At 32.8% G+C, this 18,740-nt stretch overlaps 5 protein-coding genes and 1 long non-coding RNA gene across 15 annotated transcripts in view; 3 read left to right on the top strand and 3 right to left on the bottom strand.

Moving 5' to 3' along the window:
• Nucleotides 1–1,507, top strand: Cchl (Cytochrome c heme lyase). Its single transcript, XM_046623872.1, has 3 exons — nucleotides 1–225; nucleotides 716–1,071; nucleotides 1,164–1,507. Exons 1-3 carry the CDS (start codon nucleotides 1–3, stop codon nucleotides 1,405–1,407), a joined length of 825 nt encoding a protein of 274 aa, XP_046479828.1. The 3' UTR covers nucleotides 1,408–1,507.
• LOC124217803 (traB domain-containing protein) lies at nucleotides 736–11,611 on the bottom strand. 6 transcript variants are annotated; one of them, XM_046623864.2, is made up of 8 exons: nucleotides 11,510–11,611; nucleotides 9,952–10,300; nucleotides 8,928–9,124; nucleotides 8,743–8,857; nucleotides 8,455–8,591; nucleotides 7,951–8,360; nucleotides 7,636–7,789; nucleotides 736–873 (listed from the first exon to the last, which is right to left on the bottom strand). In XM_046623864.2, exons 1-8 carry the CDS (start codon nucleotides 11,570–11,572, stop codon nucleotides 832–834), a joined length of 1,467 nt encoding a protein of 488 aa, XP_046479820.1. In that variant the 5' UTR covers nucleotides 11,573–11,611; the 3' UTR covers nucleotides 736–831. The 6 variants fall into 6 exon arrangements, with proteins under 6 accessions (XP_046479820.1, XP_046479822.1, XP_046479821.1 ...); XM_046623866.2 differs by lacking the exon at nucleotides 736–873 and adding an exon at nucleotides 1,236–1,411; XM_046623865.2 differs by lacking the exon at nucleotides 736–873 and adding an exon at nucleotides 4,360–4,496.
• LOC124217804 (regucalcin-like) lies at nucleotides 2,562–6,937 on the top strand. 2 transcript variants are annotated; one of them, XM_046623870.2, is made up of 6 exons: nucleotides 2,562–2,688; nucleotides 2,828–3,060; nucleotides 3,779–3,985; nucleotides 4,244–4,462; nucleotides 4,549–4,661; nucleotides 4,779–6,937. In XM_046623870.2, exons 2-6 carry the CDS (start codon nucleotides 2,862–2,864, stop codon nucleotides 5,103–5,105), a joined length of 1,065 nt encoding a protein of 354 aa, XP_046479826.1. In that variant the 5' UTR covers nucleotides 2,562–2,688; nucleotides 2,828–2,861; the 3' UTR covers nucleotides 5,106–6,937. The 2 variants fall into 2 exon arrangements, with proteins under 2 accessions (XP_046479826.1, XP_046479827.1); XM_046623871.2 differs by lacking the exons at nucleotides 2,562–2,688; nucleotides 2,828–3,060 and adding an exon at nucleotides 3,363–3,447.
• LOC138190927 (histone-lysine N-methyltransferase SETMAR) lies at nucleotides 5,658–7,472 on the bottom strand. Its single transcript, XM_069135785.1, has one exon. It carries the CDS (start codon nucleotides 7,470–7,472, stop codon nucleotides 6,705–6,707), a length of 768 nt encoding a protein of 255 aa, XP_068991886.1. The 3' UTR covers nucleotides 5,658–6,704.
• The window catches only part of LOC124217807 (uncharacterized), a 7,672-nt gene continuing 263 nt past the window's right edge, over nucleotides 11,332–18,740 (top strand). Inside the window, exons 1-2 of the long non-coding RNA XR_006882919.2 lie at nucleotides 11,332–11,731; nucleotides 18,590–18,700. This is a non-coding gene — a long non-coding RNA (uncharacterized lncRNA). The remainder of the gene's footprint in view (nucleotides 11,732–18,589; nucleotides 18,701–18,740) is intronic.
• Nucleotides 12,048–18,740, bottom strand: part of Rfx (regulatory transcription factor Rfx) — an 18,654-nt gene continuing 11,961 nt past the window's right edge. For 3 of the 4 annotated variants that reach the window (XM_046623859.2, XM_046623856.2, XM_046623858.2), the window contains exons 13-19: nucleotides 18,567–18,664; nucleotides 18,252–18,407; nucleotides 17,841–18,043; nucleotides 17,599–17,752; nucleotides 17,466–17,517; nucleotides 17,333–17,385; nucleotides 12,048–16,837 (exon numbers count right to left, since the gene is read on the bottom strand). In XM_046623859.2, coding sequence (XP_046479815.1) covers nucleotides 16,805–16,837; nucleotides 17,333–17,385; nucleotides 17,466–17,517; nucleotides 17,599–17,752; nucleotides 17,841–18,043; nucleotides 18,252–18,407; nucleotides 18,567–18,664 — 749 coding nt within the window. In that variant the 3' untranslated portion in view covers nucleotides 12,048–16,804. The remainder of the gene's footprint in view (nucleotides 16,838–17,332; nucleotides 17,386–17,465; nucleotides 17,518–17,598; nucleotides 17,753–17,840; nucleotides 18,044–18,251; nucleotides 18,408–18,566; nucleotides 18,665–18,740) is intronic. The other variant, XM_046623857.2, reaches the window with a different exon arrangement.

Genomic DNA, 18,740 nt, shown 5'->3' on the forward strand with positions numbered 1-18,740 from the left:
ATGGGTAATACACTTACATCAGCCTCGGTCGCAGCTACGGAAGTGATATCACCAGTATTGCAAGAGCCTCATGTTAAATCCAAGCCACATGTTCACAAGTCCTTTGAAGGCGAGCCTCCTCCGGAATGCCCCATGCATAAGCCTAAACCTGAACAGTCGACTAAAATTGTCAGTGAATGTCCCATAGCTAATGTTGCAGATGGTGACATTAATCCTCTTAATATGGTTAGTGCAGTCATAGTCGCTATGATCAAAGATAGGAAAAACGACTCCGAGTGTTTTCTTCTCTATGTAAAAAATCAGTCTATTTGTAGTAAGTGAGCTGTGATTGCAATGGCCCTATACTATTATCATTCCCATCTTTCATTCTTCTTTAGTGATTTTGTGCTCACCAAAAAATTGTACATTTCATTGAAATCTAAATGAGGGAATAATTTAGAATGAATATTGTTTTATTGTTTCACATATTTGGTTTGTAATCCAAAGTTCTCATTATAAGCAAAATATTAATGTGTTGCATGTTAACTGAAAAAAGAAAACTCCAGTTTGAACGTGAAGAAAACATCGGATTATTCTTCGACAACCTTGATATTACAAAATCTTAATGCACACGTGATTGTTTGATAGAACGCTGTTATCTTAGCACAAACTATTGTTCCATTGTTTATCATAACAAATGAATGATTGACTAAGTAAAATATCATCTCAATACCAGATGCCTGCGGGTAATCAGCAGCCTGCACCCGATCAGCCTTTTCCACTGCCCACAGAGAGGCAAGTATCTTCAATCCCAAAGGCAAGTGATGAAGGTAGTTTCTGGGTGTACCCATCTCAACAGATGTTCTGGAATGCCATGTTGAGAAAAGGTTGGCGCTGGAAAAATGACGACTTGGCACCAAAAGATATGGATGACATAATCAAGATTCACAATGCTAATAACGAGCAGGCTTGGCAAGAGGTACTCAAGTGGGAAGCACTTCATGCTAGGGAATGCGGTAATCCCAGATTGCGAAGCTTTGGTGGCAATGCAACCAAATATTCTCCACGTGCTCGAATTCGCCACTGGATGGGGTATGTTGAAAGAAATATCCATAATTATTCTTAATTCATTTCAGCCTTATATAATGTGTAGTAATAATATCATATTACGTATTTTGTTGAAGGTATGAACTACCTTTCGATCGCCACGATTGGATTGTGGACCGATGTGGGAAAGATGTGAGATACGTAATTGATTATTACGATGGCGGAGACGTTGATGAAAAATATACATTTGCACTGCTAGACGTTAGGCCAGCAATGGATTCTTTAGACAACATTTGGGACAGAATGAAGGTGGCTTGGTGGCGCTGGAGATACAGTCGTGAGGATAGTAACCAGCAGACTACAGCAACCCAGTCAGGATAGACTACTGTACATACACAAAATAGTATATCATTTCTGTTATCACTCATACTTGTATTATATATCTTATCGTTAATATGTTAATAAAAATTCAGAGAAACAATTTTTGACGGTACTTGAGTCCATATCATTCCATGCTTGTCTGGAGAGTGCAATTTTATGTTTATCATACTGCTCAAATTAATTACAAATTAGCACTAGTTCATATACAGTTTATGAGTTAATGCTTGTCCAATTCATTCACCAAGGGCAAATATCAAGATTCATGCTACGTACTGTAATCCCATGGAATGAATCAGATGATCTCATGTAATAAGGACGACATCGTTTTGATCCCACATCCGACTCATTAACATGTCCGTGAAATATTGGAAATTACACATCAATTATTTTTATATCACACCTCTGAACCAAAGAAATGGATAAGGCATAATCACCCACGATAGCTAAGTCTCTTATTTTCAAAACTGACCATTTATAAAGTATCCATTTCATTAAAATGTCAATAACTACGTGTCTTTTACTGTTGCTTAATACTTAGTTACAGCCACTGTTTACGTCATTTTTAAAATACTGTTTTTTCATGTTGCCGAATATTGAATATTAATATTTTTTTTGCATGTCACTTCTGTTCGCTGTATACCAATTAAATAACATCTAATTTATTCTAGAGAAATTATTTTGCCAAGAATCGTTTTGAAGCTAAATTATACTTTACTAATCTGTAATATTGTTACAATAGATGAAATCTAATCCATGTTTCAAACTTTAAACCGTAAACACGTATCGTCAATAAAATCATTTTCCTAGCTTGACTTAATTAGAACTGTTTGATGACTTCTTTCGGCTTAACGAACCCAGCTATATTCTCTAATAACTCCTGAGAGTTACAAGATATTTAAATTTTAACATCAACGCGCATAGATAGAAATCACGAGTGTATATCATAAGTGTTTACGATATTTTATTGAAACTCGACGTATCTGGTCATATGGAGAGTACTTAGGATTAATTTATATCTGTGATAGCAGTAAGAAAACACAAGAAAACAAAGCTAATTAAGATATAGGTTTGATTGTCATCTTAACTCTGACAGGTTCATATATAAGTACATTTACAAATCAAATTCCAAAGAGTTTCTGCTGTTCAGGATCCCGTTCGCAACCAATGAGGTCGAATGTGCTGCTGATAGTAAATTCACAACTCTGGTTCATTTATCGCTCTTGACGTCTAGGTTCATGTTATATTATTTCTAATTCGAGCAGAAAATTTATTGACATAAATGTAAGTAAAATTCTTTATTATATTCTCGGCAACTTGCATTTTTAGAAAATTTTTTTATCTATAACTGAACTTTAGAATACAGTTTCATTAAACAGAAAATAATAATTAAAATTTACAATGGGATTAATGATTTTTACAGTGCATTTTGGACCGGCTTTGAAATTTTGCAAACAATGCTTAGATTGTGTATGCTGCTGTGTTTGTTGAGTCCATCATGGGGCTACAAAGTGGAACAAATTACTGAGCCTCTTCTGTTGGGCGAAGGCCCACATTGGAATGCATTGACTCAATTATTATACTTCGTAGATATTACTAACTCAACCATTCATGTTTACGATCCTTCAACTGGTGTTCACAACTATACTACACTTGGTAAGATATTTTGATAAAATTTAGATCCATAAACATTAGCAAGTAAAATTTAATAGAAGTGACAATATTCAATTTATGGTTTTGCAAAATGAAATTAATCTGTGCAGTCAGATACGAAATAGTTCATTCGTAAATGAATTATTTCCTGTAATCAAGCGCATTATCAAAATCACAATCAACATATTGTTAATACCTATTAACAGTTTAGTTAAAGCCACAAGCATTTTAATTGTATGCATTATTCATGACTAAAACAAAATCATAATGTCTTAAATGTTGGGAATGGTCAGTTTCAGTAGACAAGATGGAATGACATAGTAAGCTTCACCATATTTTGATAGGAAACACGAGACATTAAATTAAAGAAGGCTTGAATGGTCATACCAGGTATTTACGAAATAAAAAATTAGTTTGCAAAATCATGTAAATGTTATAATGGTGCTTATTTTTTGATGTGAGAAACTGATTAATCTCGCTTATCGATGTCTGTTTAGTGGAAAGATAACAGGATTGATAGCAATAATTGCAGTACACTGATTAAATGATATCTTATGATGGAAGGAATGGGCAAATACAAATTACTATCGTAGGTGTGAAGGAAACTCAACCAATGCGAGTTGAAAAATATTGATTTATAGGCTGATTTCAGATTTCTAATAGATTACGTCAACAATCAAGGCTACCCTAACGATGTGGTTTAATTGTTTTTTTTTTTTAGATGGTGGGGCGGTAACTTTTATCATACCGATAGCAGGAACAACAGATGAATTCTTAATTTCAACAGAATTAGATATAAGACATGTTATATGGGATGGACAGCAGGATTCAACGCCAGAATCATCAATTATTTATAGCGCAATACAAGATTCAGATGGTTCTAGATTTAATGATGCAAAAGTGGACCGCTCTGGAACACTTTGGGCAGGTAAACATGTAATTCTGTATAGAAATGTTGGTGACAAGTTATTTTATGTGACAAAGTCAAGAATCATTTTTATAAGATTTTGCTTGTTTTCTCCTGACTCTTATTTGAACCAACAACATCTCTAAAAAATAATGTGCATTTCTACTTTGTAATTGGCATGCAGAAGATTTGCGGATATGTGATTGTGAATTGATTAATTCCACAGCTCACCGATTCCTCTTAGCAATTCAATAATTCGAAATTATCATTTATTTACAGGAACTATGGGGCCAGAGGTTACGGCTGATGTAATAACAGAGAGAACTGGGAAATTATATCGAGTAACACCATATAGCTCAATCACAACACAATTAGAAGATCTTTTGATTTCAAACGGTTTAGCATGGTCTGCGGACGGAACTATTATGTATTACACAGACACTGGTGATAATACCATTGATTCCTTTGACTTCAATGCAACTGCTGACAATCCATTGAGTAAGTTGGGATCCCCGTCAATTATCTACGTGTCCTAAAAAACTTACAGTTTTAGATTCAAGTAATAAATCTGAGAACTTGTTTAGGCAACCGACAACACTTATTCAATTTTACCGAACAAGCAATAAATGGTACCAGCGATGGGTTTACAATTGATACTGATGGAAATCTTTGGCTAGCATGCTATGGTGGATACCAGGTAAAAATATCTGAAATATCGCGTCAACGATGAAATATCAAATAACTACAGAATTCTCATTCTGTCAATGATTTGTCTTATAAATTTGCACATAATTCGTGGGATATAATTGAATAGGTGATAGTTGTGAACCCTACAAACGGATCATTACTGATGTCTATTCCACTCAACTCTTCAAAAGTGACATCATTAGCTTGGGGTGGACAAGAATTGGATGAATTATATGTAACCACCGCGAAAAAGGGTTTGTCAGATGATGAGCTCACTAATTATCCTGAAAGCGGTGCAACTTATAGAATAACAGGGCTTGGATCAAGAGGTTATGCTGGAGACAACTATGTGATGTACACGACAACAACAACGTCTGATTCAAATTCTCTGCATTTCACAAAGATTTCTACTTTTATTTATGCATTCATTATGTTAATACTCACTTGTAGTTGATGCTGAAAATAACTCTTATTGTATTTATTGCAAAAATATCAACATCACTAGCTGACAATTTGTGAGGTGACTCAGTGTACATGATTGAAGGCATGGTTTTAGATTGGCCTTTTTTTTTATATTGAACTGACACCACAATCATTCGGTATGCAATATTACTTTTTAACTGGCAATACTATTAATGTATCTGAGTTCACGATATGGCAATACCATTTATATATCACCTTTATTTACCTTTCCGAATTATGACTGCAGAGGTTACCAATTCATTGCCTGTGTGCAACTATCAGTAATTATTAATATAACATAAAGCCACTAACAAACCCAAGACAATTCCAAAAATATAATGAATATTTATTATATCCATTTACACATATCAATAGGTTTCAATTTACTGACTCTATTGAGATGCAATAAAAATATCAATCAAGTGGAATCTGGATAAAGAAAATTCTCCAATTGAACTGGTTGTAAGATTTCTTAACTTTCAAAGAAATTAATATGGGATTATACCAACCAACATGTACAATATTTTGTTACTATCTACATTAATTATTTGTGACGGAAAAATGAATAATTTATGTATTTTATTGATACAATGTTGAGTGATTAACATATACATTGTTTGACTTAACAGGCAACAATATAAATTATAAAAAATCTTGACTATCCCCTTCCCAAGCATATATCTATTTCTACAGCGACGATTGCTCTCAATACTTTGTATTTGCAATAGCTAATCGGAAGTTCGCTTAGTTGTCGTTTGAAGAATTTGCAAGCATTATTGTGAAAATATTATTGGTAAGTAGCTAAAAAGAGAATTCACGAATTTAGTCTACTCGAAATCATGTATAATGGCTCATAACATGATTATCATATTTAGAGTTTTAAATACTTTTTCTTATATTATATTTCTTTTTTATTCATTTTATTATATATTTGTCTTGTGTCTTCAGTCTTCACTGAGTTCTCTAATCCCCCCCGAATTCAGGATCATCTTCAAGATTCCTCAACTTTTTAAATATTAGTTGTGATTTATTTCGTAAATAACATATTTTTTATCTTTCCATAATTTTTCATTCATTACTCCAACTAGCAGATTAAATTAATGCGAGAGACAAGCAAAGTTGCCGCATTCCCGCGCCCTGTCTTCAAAGTTTTAAATGTAAGCAAACATTTGTTCCAGTTTACAAACTGAAATTGTTAATATATTTCGAATGATCCAAGCTTGATGATACCTTTAACTAATTCCATCAAGATCTATAAAGCTATTAACTGTACAAACTTGGTTGAATTGCTCACATCTCAATTTTAGAAGTCATAATCTTGAAAAAAAAAAGTATTATTAACTACCAAAAGATGGTTATTTTTTTTTTAATTTGACAGTATTTTATTTCACGTATTGACAGGTATCCCAAATTGCATAATTCAATTTGTGAGAAAAGCAACGTAAAAATGTTATCAAAATATTTGCGAAACTTTAAACAAATGTATAACGATTGAGAATATATTCCTATTAAGGGTGTACAAGTTACTGTACAATGTTTCACTAATTCTCCTGCTTTCATTATTGAACGATTTTTATGTAGTGATCCATTTTCACATAATTGGGTGATGTGGTAAATAACGAACGCAGTTAGAAGAACCGCAAAGGCAGGGCGTATCACTAAGATTGTGGACGGAATTTGCTTCTTCCCCCGCGTAATTGAAGGTAATTTCTTCACCTTCTCCTATATCACTTGACGCAAATAAACATAATCTAGGCACTATTCCTTCTATTCTAACTGGCACGAGGGTAGCATTAGGTTCACAGCTATGGTTGCAATATCGGCCGATGTTTCCAAAAAACTTTGGATCAATATAAGTTTTTATAGTTCGATGAATTAAATGCTCGGAAACAGTCAAAACATAATTCATTGATTTCCCACGTTTGTTTGTTTCTATTCTACATTTTGCCTCCTCTATTCCTATTACCTCGCCAGCATATTCACATATGAATTGTCCCTTTTTAATTATTTTCATAGTTTTCAAACCGTAACCCTTCAGTTCTGTTTGTGACACTACTAAACAATCCAACGGACCATATTGTACTAGTCTGTTTCCGCAATTATTGCGGCACTTACAATGATCATTGCACTCAACAACGGGACCTGATATTTTTTCATCTAAAATACAGTCGTTTACGTAATTGATAGAAAAACGAGTGCAGGAACAATTTTCCACGCACATCTGATCACACATGCAACCGCTTGAAAATTCAGATTCAAACTCTTCAAGATCTACACCTGGCCCAGGTATGTTTTTGACTATGTAAATAATATCTGCCTGTACATGTTCGTACAGATCTTCACAACCTTTCGCTTCCATCGTTATAATAAATTTGAGTCAACAAATTTGAAGCAACTCAATAGATACTTCAGAAGAAAGCAGCACGGAAATTAAAAGAAAGAAAAATATTTGGTTGAGATAAAAATGCGTTAATAAATGGTAGGTGAACGACAACAGAGTTTGTTTATCGGGTAGCACTAACCTTCCAAAAGCCTCCGACCGATGACTTGAGTGATTGAATAGTTTCGCCAGATGGCATTGGAATAATCTTATATCCTATGAAAATAATTGCACCAACAAATGAAGCTTTCACAGTGAAACGTAAAACTTTGCTTGACAGTGATGGTGGAGGTATTCTGTAAGAATAAAAGTAACAGAAAATTACAATAAATCAAAATATAATTTTTGAACTTGATATTTTTGGTCAAGTCTCAGATTGAATCAGAGCGTAAAAAGAAATGTTCGCAGTGCTGATCAAGGAATGTTTAAAAGTTTTGTATTTCGAAAATTGACTGACCTTAAAATAGGTGGAATTTCTGACGTCTTCACTTTGCCCCAGTGTTTCACAATTCCAGATACATGTCCGATTCCAACAACACCTACTACTCTAACTGGCATGAAGCTGGTTGCAGTGCGTTGTGGGAGACATGCGAGTTGAAGTGAGTGTGTCAGGTAGAGATCCCGTTCCTTGACAAAGACCTCGCCTAGTATCGGAAACTCCCCAGTTATCTCAGCAAGCATCTCTTCCAATAAATCTCGGCGTTTACAACGTTCAACTTCTTCCTTACTTATTGGTCCTGTTGATGCCAATAAATGCCATCCAAGTTTCAGAGTCTGCCACCAAGACAGTGAGCTCAGTGCTCTCTGAATAGTTATATTGATTGGCCGATCACCCATATGTACCAAACAGTTTGGTACATTCTTTGCCTGGTGGAATGCAATAAAAAATCATTAGTGATATCTTTATGATAGAACAAAGACTGTGAAGTTTCTTGTTTTCTTATAACGATAGTCTCTGTACCTCAGCAAAAGCTCGACGAAATTCTCCACCAGGAGCCATTCCAAGCTCCTTAGTAAGACGAGCAGACATGTTCAACAAAAGAATGTACATCAGTCCATTGAAAAGCCCATTTTGTTGAATTGTATTGCGGATATTTTCTGAAAGTGAACGGTGACCATCTTGTCAGTTGAAACGATAAGTTTTGAGGCATTGTTTATTCACTCTTTCAGTGAATAGAAGTATGCAGGTTTCATTTATATGACAGGAAAAAAGGTAATAATAGGATACAATTAAATATTTCATACATACCAAAACTAAGTTTCTGCGCCTCCTCAAGTATTGTCTTTTCGTCAAGTTGTAAAATATTGACCCTAGCTTTACAGAGTTCGACCATGACTATATGAGGTTGAACGGCCTGAATCATCTGTGCCAATATAAATGTCATCAATACATAATAATGTATTTCTCAATACTCAATAAATATTATTAATTACTTTGGCAACATCATTTTGACTTTCCGTACTGAAATGGGCTGTTCCCACTAGATACAATTTGCTTCCACTAGACGCTGTAAGTAACGTTACTGTCTCTGGTAAGTTATTATCAATAGAAGTATCATATTCCTTATCATCAGTATTGTGTGTAGATACTCCAGCATCGACGTCATATTCTGGACCGGATCCGATGCTTTCTGCAATCAATAAAGTAAATTCATGCAAAAAACTTTAGTAACAAATCAAACGTAACGTTTCAATATTAGAAAACATCATGAAACCACAAACAGTCTCCAGTTGAATTTTGAGTACGGGATACACATATTGGCACACCTTGAAATTTTTTATATTTACGTATCTTTCTATAGTAAGACGGCATGATTAGATCTATTACGGTACACGTTATGATAAGTGCTGTGTAGAATAGAAATTATGTGTGTAGTTCAGCATTGATTTCATTATCCTATTAGCTGTCTGTTATATACCTCTATGAAGCCATACAAATGCAATAAGAAATCAGGTACCCGAAGTGACTTATATATTGCACAGTTAGAAAGCACATCAAATCTCGATATATAACTAATCAATCTGATTTACTGCCCGATTTTTAGAAATTGGGTATTTAACTGCTTTCCAATATACAAAATATTAAAATCGTGCAGTTATCAAACTGCATCATTACTATTCTAATTTCAAGTGCTAGCTATTGAGATTGGTAACTGTGTAAAAATTACAACTCGTGTAATTTTTAAGATGGAAAGATTATTTATATTAATCTTGACATGAAGATCATGTGAAGTGTAAACAATAAGTATTTAAGAGCTAAAGTGTTATTTGCGTGCTATTTAGTAAAAATACTAGACCAAGACTGCAGTTCTTGCATTCAACTGATTATATAAAAAATACTAATACAACGTGACTGCAGATCTATGCCAAAATATGATGCATTACGTATCGTGTCGTCTCGTGTCTGTCACAACGGATGTCAAATCTTGATATAGAATTTAAAAGAAGTTACACTAACTATGTTCACCGTTATCATCGATAACAACTATTTCACTATCAGGTGATTCTGTGCGTATACGTTTATCGCCAGTATCTTGATCAGTTTCATGAGTTTTATCATCAGGAATTGAAACAGAGGACGACTGTGGTATCACATCATCTTGAGAAGCAGATTGACTGCCAGATTCTCCTATAAGGAAGGCCTCGGTCAATGCATGTTTCTTCTGAACAGGGTTCGGATTGTGATCACCCCTTTCGTTCATCATAGTGAGATGCTCATCTTCTGTCATTTGTAGTAAGTTTTGCCTCTTAAAATCCCCAATTAGAGGCTCTTTAGTTTCATCTTGTTGTGACATTATTGCTTCAAACTATGTAATCAAAAACATATCTGGTAATTAGTTAAACTGCATAATTTCATATTATCATTTATACATTGATTTGAATCAACCTCTTAATACTCAAATATAGATTAAAGATATGGTCAGTAAAAACAAAATCATGATCAGCATTATGTTACTGCGTCAATGGAAAGTTATCACATTTGTTATATTTTGAAGCATGCAGATATGTGGTCAAGTGAAGGTACAAGTATTTAAGCAAATTCAATTTCCATAGTATTTTCATTTTAGTGAGACTAGTAAATGATATGAAGCAAAAAAAAATATATATATATGTATATATATATAAGTAATATTTTATAAGTTTCACGTTTCTGTTTTACACGTCGGTGAAAATTGTGAAAACTAGCGTGACAATGAGTCTATGTGACCGTATGTCTTGATTAATTTTAAATGGGTCAACAATCTTCTCATTTGGTGGAAAGATTTTCATATTACAAAGGCAACTCCATTGTAAAAATATCTACATAGACAGGCACGATCAATTCTGAGTGTTTTCGTAATGCGAATGAAAACTACATACACTCAGAAGACGAGAAATTTTTAATGATCTAGTGAATAAACATGTGATTTTAAAGGGTCCATATTGCGCAATGCCATAACCTCTTTTCGAGTTGTAGAATACATACTTGGGCGAAAATGAGATGTACTATTTCACGGCAGACTTTGACGATTACTGAGAATGATTTATTAGCCGTCTTTGATTTTTATCAATTATGTACGTAATCTGAGAAATTTAAGCAATCACAGATTCAAGAGAGTGGTAATAAGCGATAGTAATATGGTTGGAAAAAAAAACACAAGACGTAACGTAGACACGTACTGACCTTGAACCAACAGGTTTAGCATTAAAGGTGAATATTTAGAACGTATTTCCGTGTATTAGTTTCTATCAATTTCGAAGCAGAAACTAAAATTTATATCACGAATACAATTGGGAATGACAAATGCAAATGATGGTTATGCATTTTCTAAATGCGAATCGTGGATGCAACCATTGAGTTATCACTAATGCAGCCAAAGCGGCGCTACTTGTATTGTCAAGATGAAATGAGGTTATGTTATTTCAGGCATTTCCTTATTACATACACATGCGTAAGCTGTGGTATGCATAAATGACTAGAAAGTCACTATAGTATGCATAAATGTTACTAAAAAGAGAAGAATCCTGGTTATTACATTGTTACAAATTAGTATGTTTTCCATCAAATGGTATTTAGGTATTCGTGGCATTCGCGACATTCACGCCATCTTCACTTACTTGAACGAACTTACTTACTTACTTCACTTACTTACTTGTTTGAACGAAAATAAGTTTTAAACATATATATAGTAGTGATCAATTATTTTTTATTACCAAAAATAGGATCGAGCCTAGGCAATATCATCACGCAATCAAAGGTTTGATCAAATCCTCATATTCGTGCATAAGTTTTACTGTAAATAAATTAGTTGTTGAAAACATAATAAGTTTAATTGAATATCTCTGATAAATCAAGTGACGTTACAATAAAAGAGTTCCTACCACTGTGTTATATACTCATGTTTAAATTCTAACAACTGGAGCTCGTAACGTTGTGTGGATGATTGAATGGATATGCGATCAAATCTATGCTAGTAACTTCAATATGACAGTGTCAGTGCTGGTGTCGTACTTGTTATGCATAAGTCATTGACACGCTGTAGTGTTTACCCGCAAAAGAAACATGGACAGAAATGACTTTTAACATATATTTATTATGTAATTCAATGTTTGCGAATCGCACACCTCATATGATCCTTAAGTTTTCTCACATTATATAAATATATACATATACATACATGTGTATATATATATTGTATATATATTGTATATATATTTGCATAAGTTGTTATTTTGAGCTATATTTTTTCTTACATATAATCTTATCTAAGCAGTAATGAATGCATTTTTAGTTTCTTGTGCAAATTGAAAGGTATCAAAATATCTTCTATACGTCATAAAGAAAGCAATTTTATTATAATGGACTTTCCCTGGCCCAACTCTAGTAGGACAGCAATTGTTAGTTACTTTATTTTTATCATCTACTTTTCTCTCATTTTTTTCATCTTTGGGAATATTTAAGGCCATTTTATTCCACAACATAGGAAACTTGGTTGATTAGATATCGAGTCATTTGAAGTATTTGGTTCGAAATAAGCTACTTTTACCTTGTGCCACTTTGCTTTTATGAAAAATATAAAACCTCAAATTTGTATACAACGAGTATAAGGATAGAGTGCTGGATATCAATGATCAAATTATCAGCCCGGATATCAATTCTGTAAACTATATATTTTTAATTTTATGTTACTCAAAAAGCCCAAAAATAGGGTTAAGGAATCTTGTACACTTTTATACATCGTGGAATAATTCACTGACCAAAATTATAACTATCCAAGGTTTACTTTGCATTGTATCTGAACACTCTCATTCATCTATTTATTGTACCTATATTGCATTATATATCAGCTGTATAATGCACTAAAAGATTTTTCAAATTATTTGGGCTATAAAGTTTGTCTAGTGAATACATCAATAAAGTCTTGATTAACTCCGAGCTTAGATTAATATTGGATATTTTAACATCATTAGAAATAAGTATCCATCCGCACTACATTTTAGAATTCTCAATATGATTCAAAATCTTTGAATAGTTCGATCATGTGTTGACGGCAGTGATATATTGTAATTGAATATTACTAGCCTCGAAATATTCAGCACTCTACCTGGTACTTGTTTTCTCTTAAATTCTGTTGTTTTTATTTTATTACCTCAAAGAATTACCATAAAACACCTACTTGTCATCAATCCTTAAATTAGGTACATTTAGTTGTTGATAATTTTTTTTTCTTTTGTTTTTCTTTTACACATATAAGCTCATTCAATATAATTATAGAAATATTTTTCAGTGCACATTAATTAATTCTAACATGACAAATAAACGACGAGCTATGCAATACGCATTCCCTGTTTTCGACTTACTGTATAGATTCTGACTAGTACGTTAACGTAATGCCTTTATATATAATCTACATTAAAATTATGCTCGCATTTAATTGTGATATAATGCAATATGTGAAGCGAGATCTGTACTTGCAATATACACTCTTAATGTTACAGGGTATTCAACATCAATTTTGATTCCATTACAGATAGAATAACATTGATTATTTGACTATTACATCTTCTTTTCGTTGACAGTTACAATTTTGTTTGAACACCCTGTATCAAGATGATTTAATAAAGCGTTAAGTATTGACTTTAGACTTAACCGAAATTAATTCCATCATTACCTTAAAATATTTACTGCATATTAAGGAACATTCATTTTCGACGTCTATAAAAACAGTGCATTTACTGTGCGCAATATTGATTGCACTACATTAATATTATTAGTATTATTATTATTATTACAGTATGTCCATTTAATCAAGCCTTGTGTACACATCAACCCCTAACGAAAAAAATCGTACATTTCATACATTGTCTGTTTCTCTTTGTATAATAAATAATCAGAAATATAGTAGTTTAAGTTGCTAATATGCAGTGAACTCGATATTGCAGAAATACTCAGTTACTCATTAACATTGTTGCAAATATTTTTGTGTAACTCGAATTCCACATGCGACCCTAGTCACGATTAACGTTCAAACACATTCTGTACAAAAGAGATAAGATGCAGAGTCAGCCTGTATAAGTTTACATCCTATGCATTACAGATGTTAGTGAGATGATGGACAGTAGCAAATTACGACAGAGTAGAGCTTACAATATAATGCTGAAATGCCTTATAACTGGATCGTAAATAACTTATATTCACGCGAGAAAATTATTTATCTGCATCTAAATTCATTTCTTGAATTTACAAACACAAAATGAATGCAATGTATTGTTACCAATGGTTTCTTATACACATATAACAAAAGTATTTTTGATAAGCAATGGGAAATATCCAATTTTTGGTTCATCAATATGTTTAAATCTCAGTGCCATTGTTTATAGAAACAATATTGAAGCACGGTGCTTTGATTTTGAGATATTCAAATTATGATAGAAAAATAATTACGTGTATTTTATAAATACGTATGTCTTGTGCAGTAAATAATTTTTATTGAATTCAAGTTTTCAACAGAGAGCTACCCAACTACTCCACGACAACTGGTAGAAATTAGACGGTTGATTAAAATATTGATATCAGTTTATAGTCACATCGCTTTTCAAAGAATTGCTACATTTCGTTAGTTCTGAAATTCGAATACTTCAAAATGGTAAAATCCTAGGCGTTGAATTATAGAAACTGCATATGTTAAAACTTAAGTTAAACAGGGTGTCCAGCAACACAGGACTTAAAAATTTTCGTATAAGTCTCGTATTTTCCCGCTCATTTTCTGAAAATTCCCGGATACTCATAACATTATTTTGAGCTGCATAACTACGGAATATTAGCTGTTTTAAATAGTAATCTTTAAATACGGATGATACTTATTGTAAATAATATGCTCGTCGATGAACAAAAATTTCCAAATCAGTTGGATATCCCGAAAAAAAGGGTTGAGCATCCCTATGCCCTGCTTAAGACATGTATCCATGGCAGTTGTAGGTATATGAGATGTGTTAAGGAAATTGACGCGAAAAAGGAAAGACTTACATAGCTTATATTTATTAATAATATAACTAGATGAGTTATTATATAATATTTCGAAGATATGATTGTAATCTAAAAGGAGTTGAGTAAGGGCTCTCATTATTAGACCCAGGCCGAAATTTTATGGAAGTTCCATTTGATGAAAAAATTCCCGGTTGCTATATAAAATGCCCGTATGTTTCCCGCATTTTCAAGAGCAATTTCAACTTCCCGTACAATTCCCGCTTTTCCAGAAATTCACGGTCGCTGGACACCCTATTAAAAGGTCAAGAGAAAAAAATTTAAGGCGTCCCTCTTTAATTCAAAGACAACAAACTGCTGTACTATCTAATGCATAACTGAACTTACTACAAATGAACACCTATTCAAATTTTTTGGCGTTAGTCGATTAATGGGTAGAGTACCAAAAACACAGATAGAATCAACTAAATTGAATTCTATGTATGAAATATTTACAATGCCTTCAATTAAACATCCATTTACAATTCATAAGAGTATGGTTTCACATGTATAATTAAAAATAAAAAGAAAGGTTACGAATGAAAAATTGGATGAGGACACTTGACTGCTATTGAGTTTGTAACGAGCCTGTAAAATAGTTTAACCACTCAAATATGATATGCTGTATACATGTATATTTAAAATGCACGTTCATTCTCCAAGCTTTGATAAATAGGCTCGATTATGAACTAGCCAATCAATTTATATGCGAATACTAAAATGTTTGGTTCATGTTTTGTTAGTAATCACTGGCGTAATAATTGGTATTCACAATCATTGGTATGTAAACAAAAAATATTTTTCATAAATTTATATCTGGCACACAAATCACACGTAAGAAATCTCTTTTAAACAGTGATTACCTAACGAATATTATATGATAGTTGGATTGAAAAAATATCTTGTATTGTGCATAAATATAACATTATTACGTGTATTTTGATACACGATCGAAAAATCTGGCATACTTAATCAATTCATACAAAATAAATTATCTAGTATTGTTTGTGTGAATTTTTCAAAAAAATATTATCATTTTAATTATTTTAATGAATTTTCTTGCTTCATTAATTAAGAATACAAGAATTTATTTTCAATGAGTCCCCATGTGTAAATAAAACAAGATAAATCACATGCTGGAACATTTGGTAAAATTATGTTTGAAACATACAATTTTGCTAACAAAACCGTATTGAAACGTATTGCATATCAATTTAACGATTTATAATCACGGATAGCTCAGTGTAATAAACTTTCAATCATTTTATAAAAAACTAAATGTCTAATCTCGGCACTGCATTCGTAAAAATGAAGCTAGAATAAAATGTTACATCCCAGGAAGTTCTTAACCAGCTTAGTACTTTCTCGCTTATACTATATTATTTAATATGATGCCTAAAATCTGGGTGTAACTCAAATTCATAGAACAAATTAAGAAGGAAAAAAGCCAAGTACCAAACAGTAACATTATGAAACGTGGTTTTCTGCTGCTGACCAAAAAGTTCATAAAATGTTTTTACACCTCTTTTGGAGATATTCAATTGATCTTTAAATTGCATAAAAAGTTTTAATAGGCACTATTATGCAAGTGTACGAAATTTCAGGACTCGTGTGGGCATGCAGTCACTAATTACTTCATTATATTATTATAGTGCAACGACTATTCGTCAATAAATAAAATAATAATCTATCGGACTAGTATGGAATAATAGGCCTGCCCGCGTTAATATTAGCTTCACCCCTCAATATATCGCTTTGAACTAATTACTCACATTTTAACAGGCAAAGATATGCAGTTAGCTTAACTTTATGCGCTTTGATTGGATGGTGCTCGATGTATCTGAAACAATATTTAAAAATTTAGGAACCTTTAGTATTCTGACATAATCAGATCAGAGTATATTCAACAGCTACACACAATCAACAATCAAATAAATATTTTAAAATAAAATGCTCTTTCTATACCCTCTGATATGTTCCATAAACGATGAATTGAACGATTTTGTAGATATTATTATATTGTAGATATCATAGGTATTCAGTGGACACAGGAACAGAATAAAATTATGAAAAAAAAAACAGCAGATAAGTAGATATAAATTTTATAATTTGATATATCGTTCATTGCTGCCTCACTATATATCAACTAAATAAAAGTAGAATTGATATGAAGAAAGATACTGTGAGAAATGAATTTTTCTCCCATAAGAGAGAAAAGCTAAATGCGAGAAACCTGAACTATTTCGTTTCTACGCGGGGTCAAATAATATCGGATCTACTGAACATTGCACATTAATAAACGTCTATATAAACACATATTTATGTACATATGTACCTGTTTGACCTGCAGCGTTGCCATGTCCACGTCTACATACGTAATAGGGACACCTAATTTATTATATGTATTCTCAATTAGCATGTAATAAAGTAGATCGGTTCTAATAAAGAATCATATGATACAAAATTACCTCCATTCGATGTTGCTGCAAATGCATTGATTAGTGAACAGCTTTGATTTTTCTGCAATCAGAGAGCAATAATAATGTTCGTGTTATATCCAGGCCAAATATATTTATGTTCGATTATACTTGGGACACTTACATCACCCATTACTGCTATAGGTGTTGTGCCAGTAGCAACTGCTACTTGGTGTTCAATCAAGTAGAACATGTATTCATCGTATAGAAGCCGAATCAGGTGAAATGAACCGAAACTAGCAGCACTTCTTAGTGTAAGATCTCTTATGACCATTGAGCTGGAAGTAAAGTATCAAGACTTATTCATTCTTCACCAATGAATTTCATAGAACTAGTTATTAACAGTATTCCGAGTGAAATATTTACCTATAGAAGGACCATTTTAGTAAAAATTGACGAGCAGCTTTAGCGAAGGTCGGTTTTCCTTCATAGGGTTTAAGTACTTGCGTAACAACGCCTTTCAGCCATACTGCCCATTGCTCCAATGAATTTTGTTGCTGTAGTGTAACTTTGAAATCAGCTTCCAATCGTTGTACAACTGCGTAATCACACTGGCATACCCATGAAGCCTGAAAATTCATCATTTTTAAACATATTTATTTCTTCTGTTTACAAAGTATTCAATGATGGTGAAATCATTAAACCAGAAATTATAGCAATTCTGAAACGATAGAAATGAATGAACCGTCAAAAATATACAGTAATTGAATTTAAGTGCATGTGATTATTAATTATTATGGTTAAATATCGAATTCGTGAAATTTGAATCATAATTACCTGTTCCTGAACATTGTGAAAGTCAACGCGATTCAAATCAGCCAGCATTTGATTAATTTGACTAGAATTCTGTAGTACAGCACGGGCAGCTTGAGCTAAATGATTGAGCGATGTGTATCGTCGCAAGGTTTGTGCAAATGCTGATACAGCTGTAAGCTGAAATGCAAAAAAAAAAAAAAAATTGCGTTTCATACAACAGTAAATCACTAGCAGTCATTTAATGATAGTAGTGGTTAATTTAAATCCGTAAACTGTCACTCCAATTATAGTAACAAATGATGTTATTAGCAATAAGATCTCAAATATAACGTGTACCTTGATCTGCATCATCTCTTCAGGACAATCATGCATAGCCGAAGTCAACCAAGATTCAAGACCTTTAGCAAAGTTTCTAATCGACTGAGTAAGAGAACCTGTATGACAGAATTTGTTAGAAAGGATTGTTGAAGGTAAACTGTATTACAGGAACCAACTATAAAGTATATTTTG

Source organism: Neodiprion pinetum, chromosome 4 (genome assembly GCF_021155775.2).
Source record: "Neodiprion pinetum isolate iyNeoPine1 chromosome 4, iyNeoPine1.2, whole genome shotgun sequence".
In the NCBI taxonomy this organism is placed as follows: domain Eukaryota; kingdom Metazoa; phylum Arthropoda; class Insecta; order Hymenoptera; family Diprionidae; genus Neodiprion; species Neodiprion pinetum.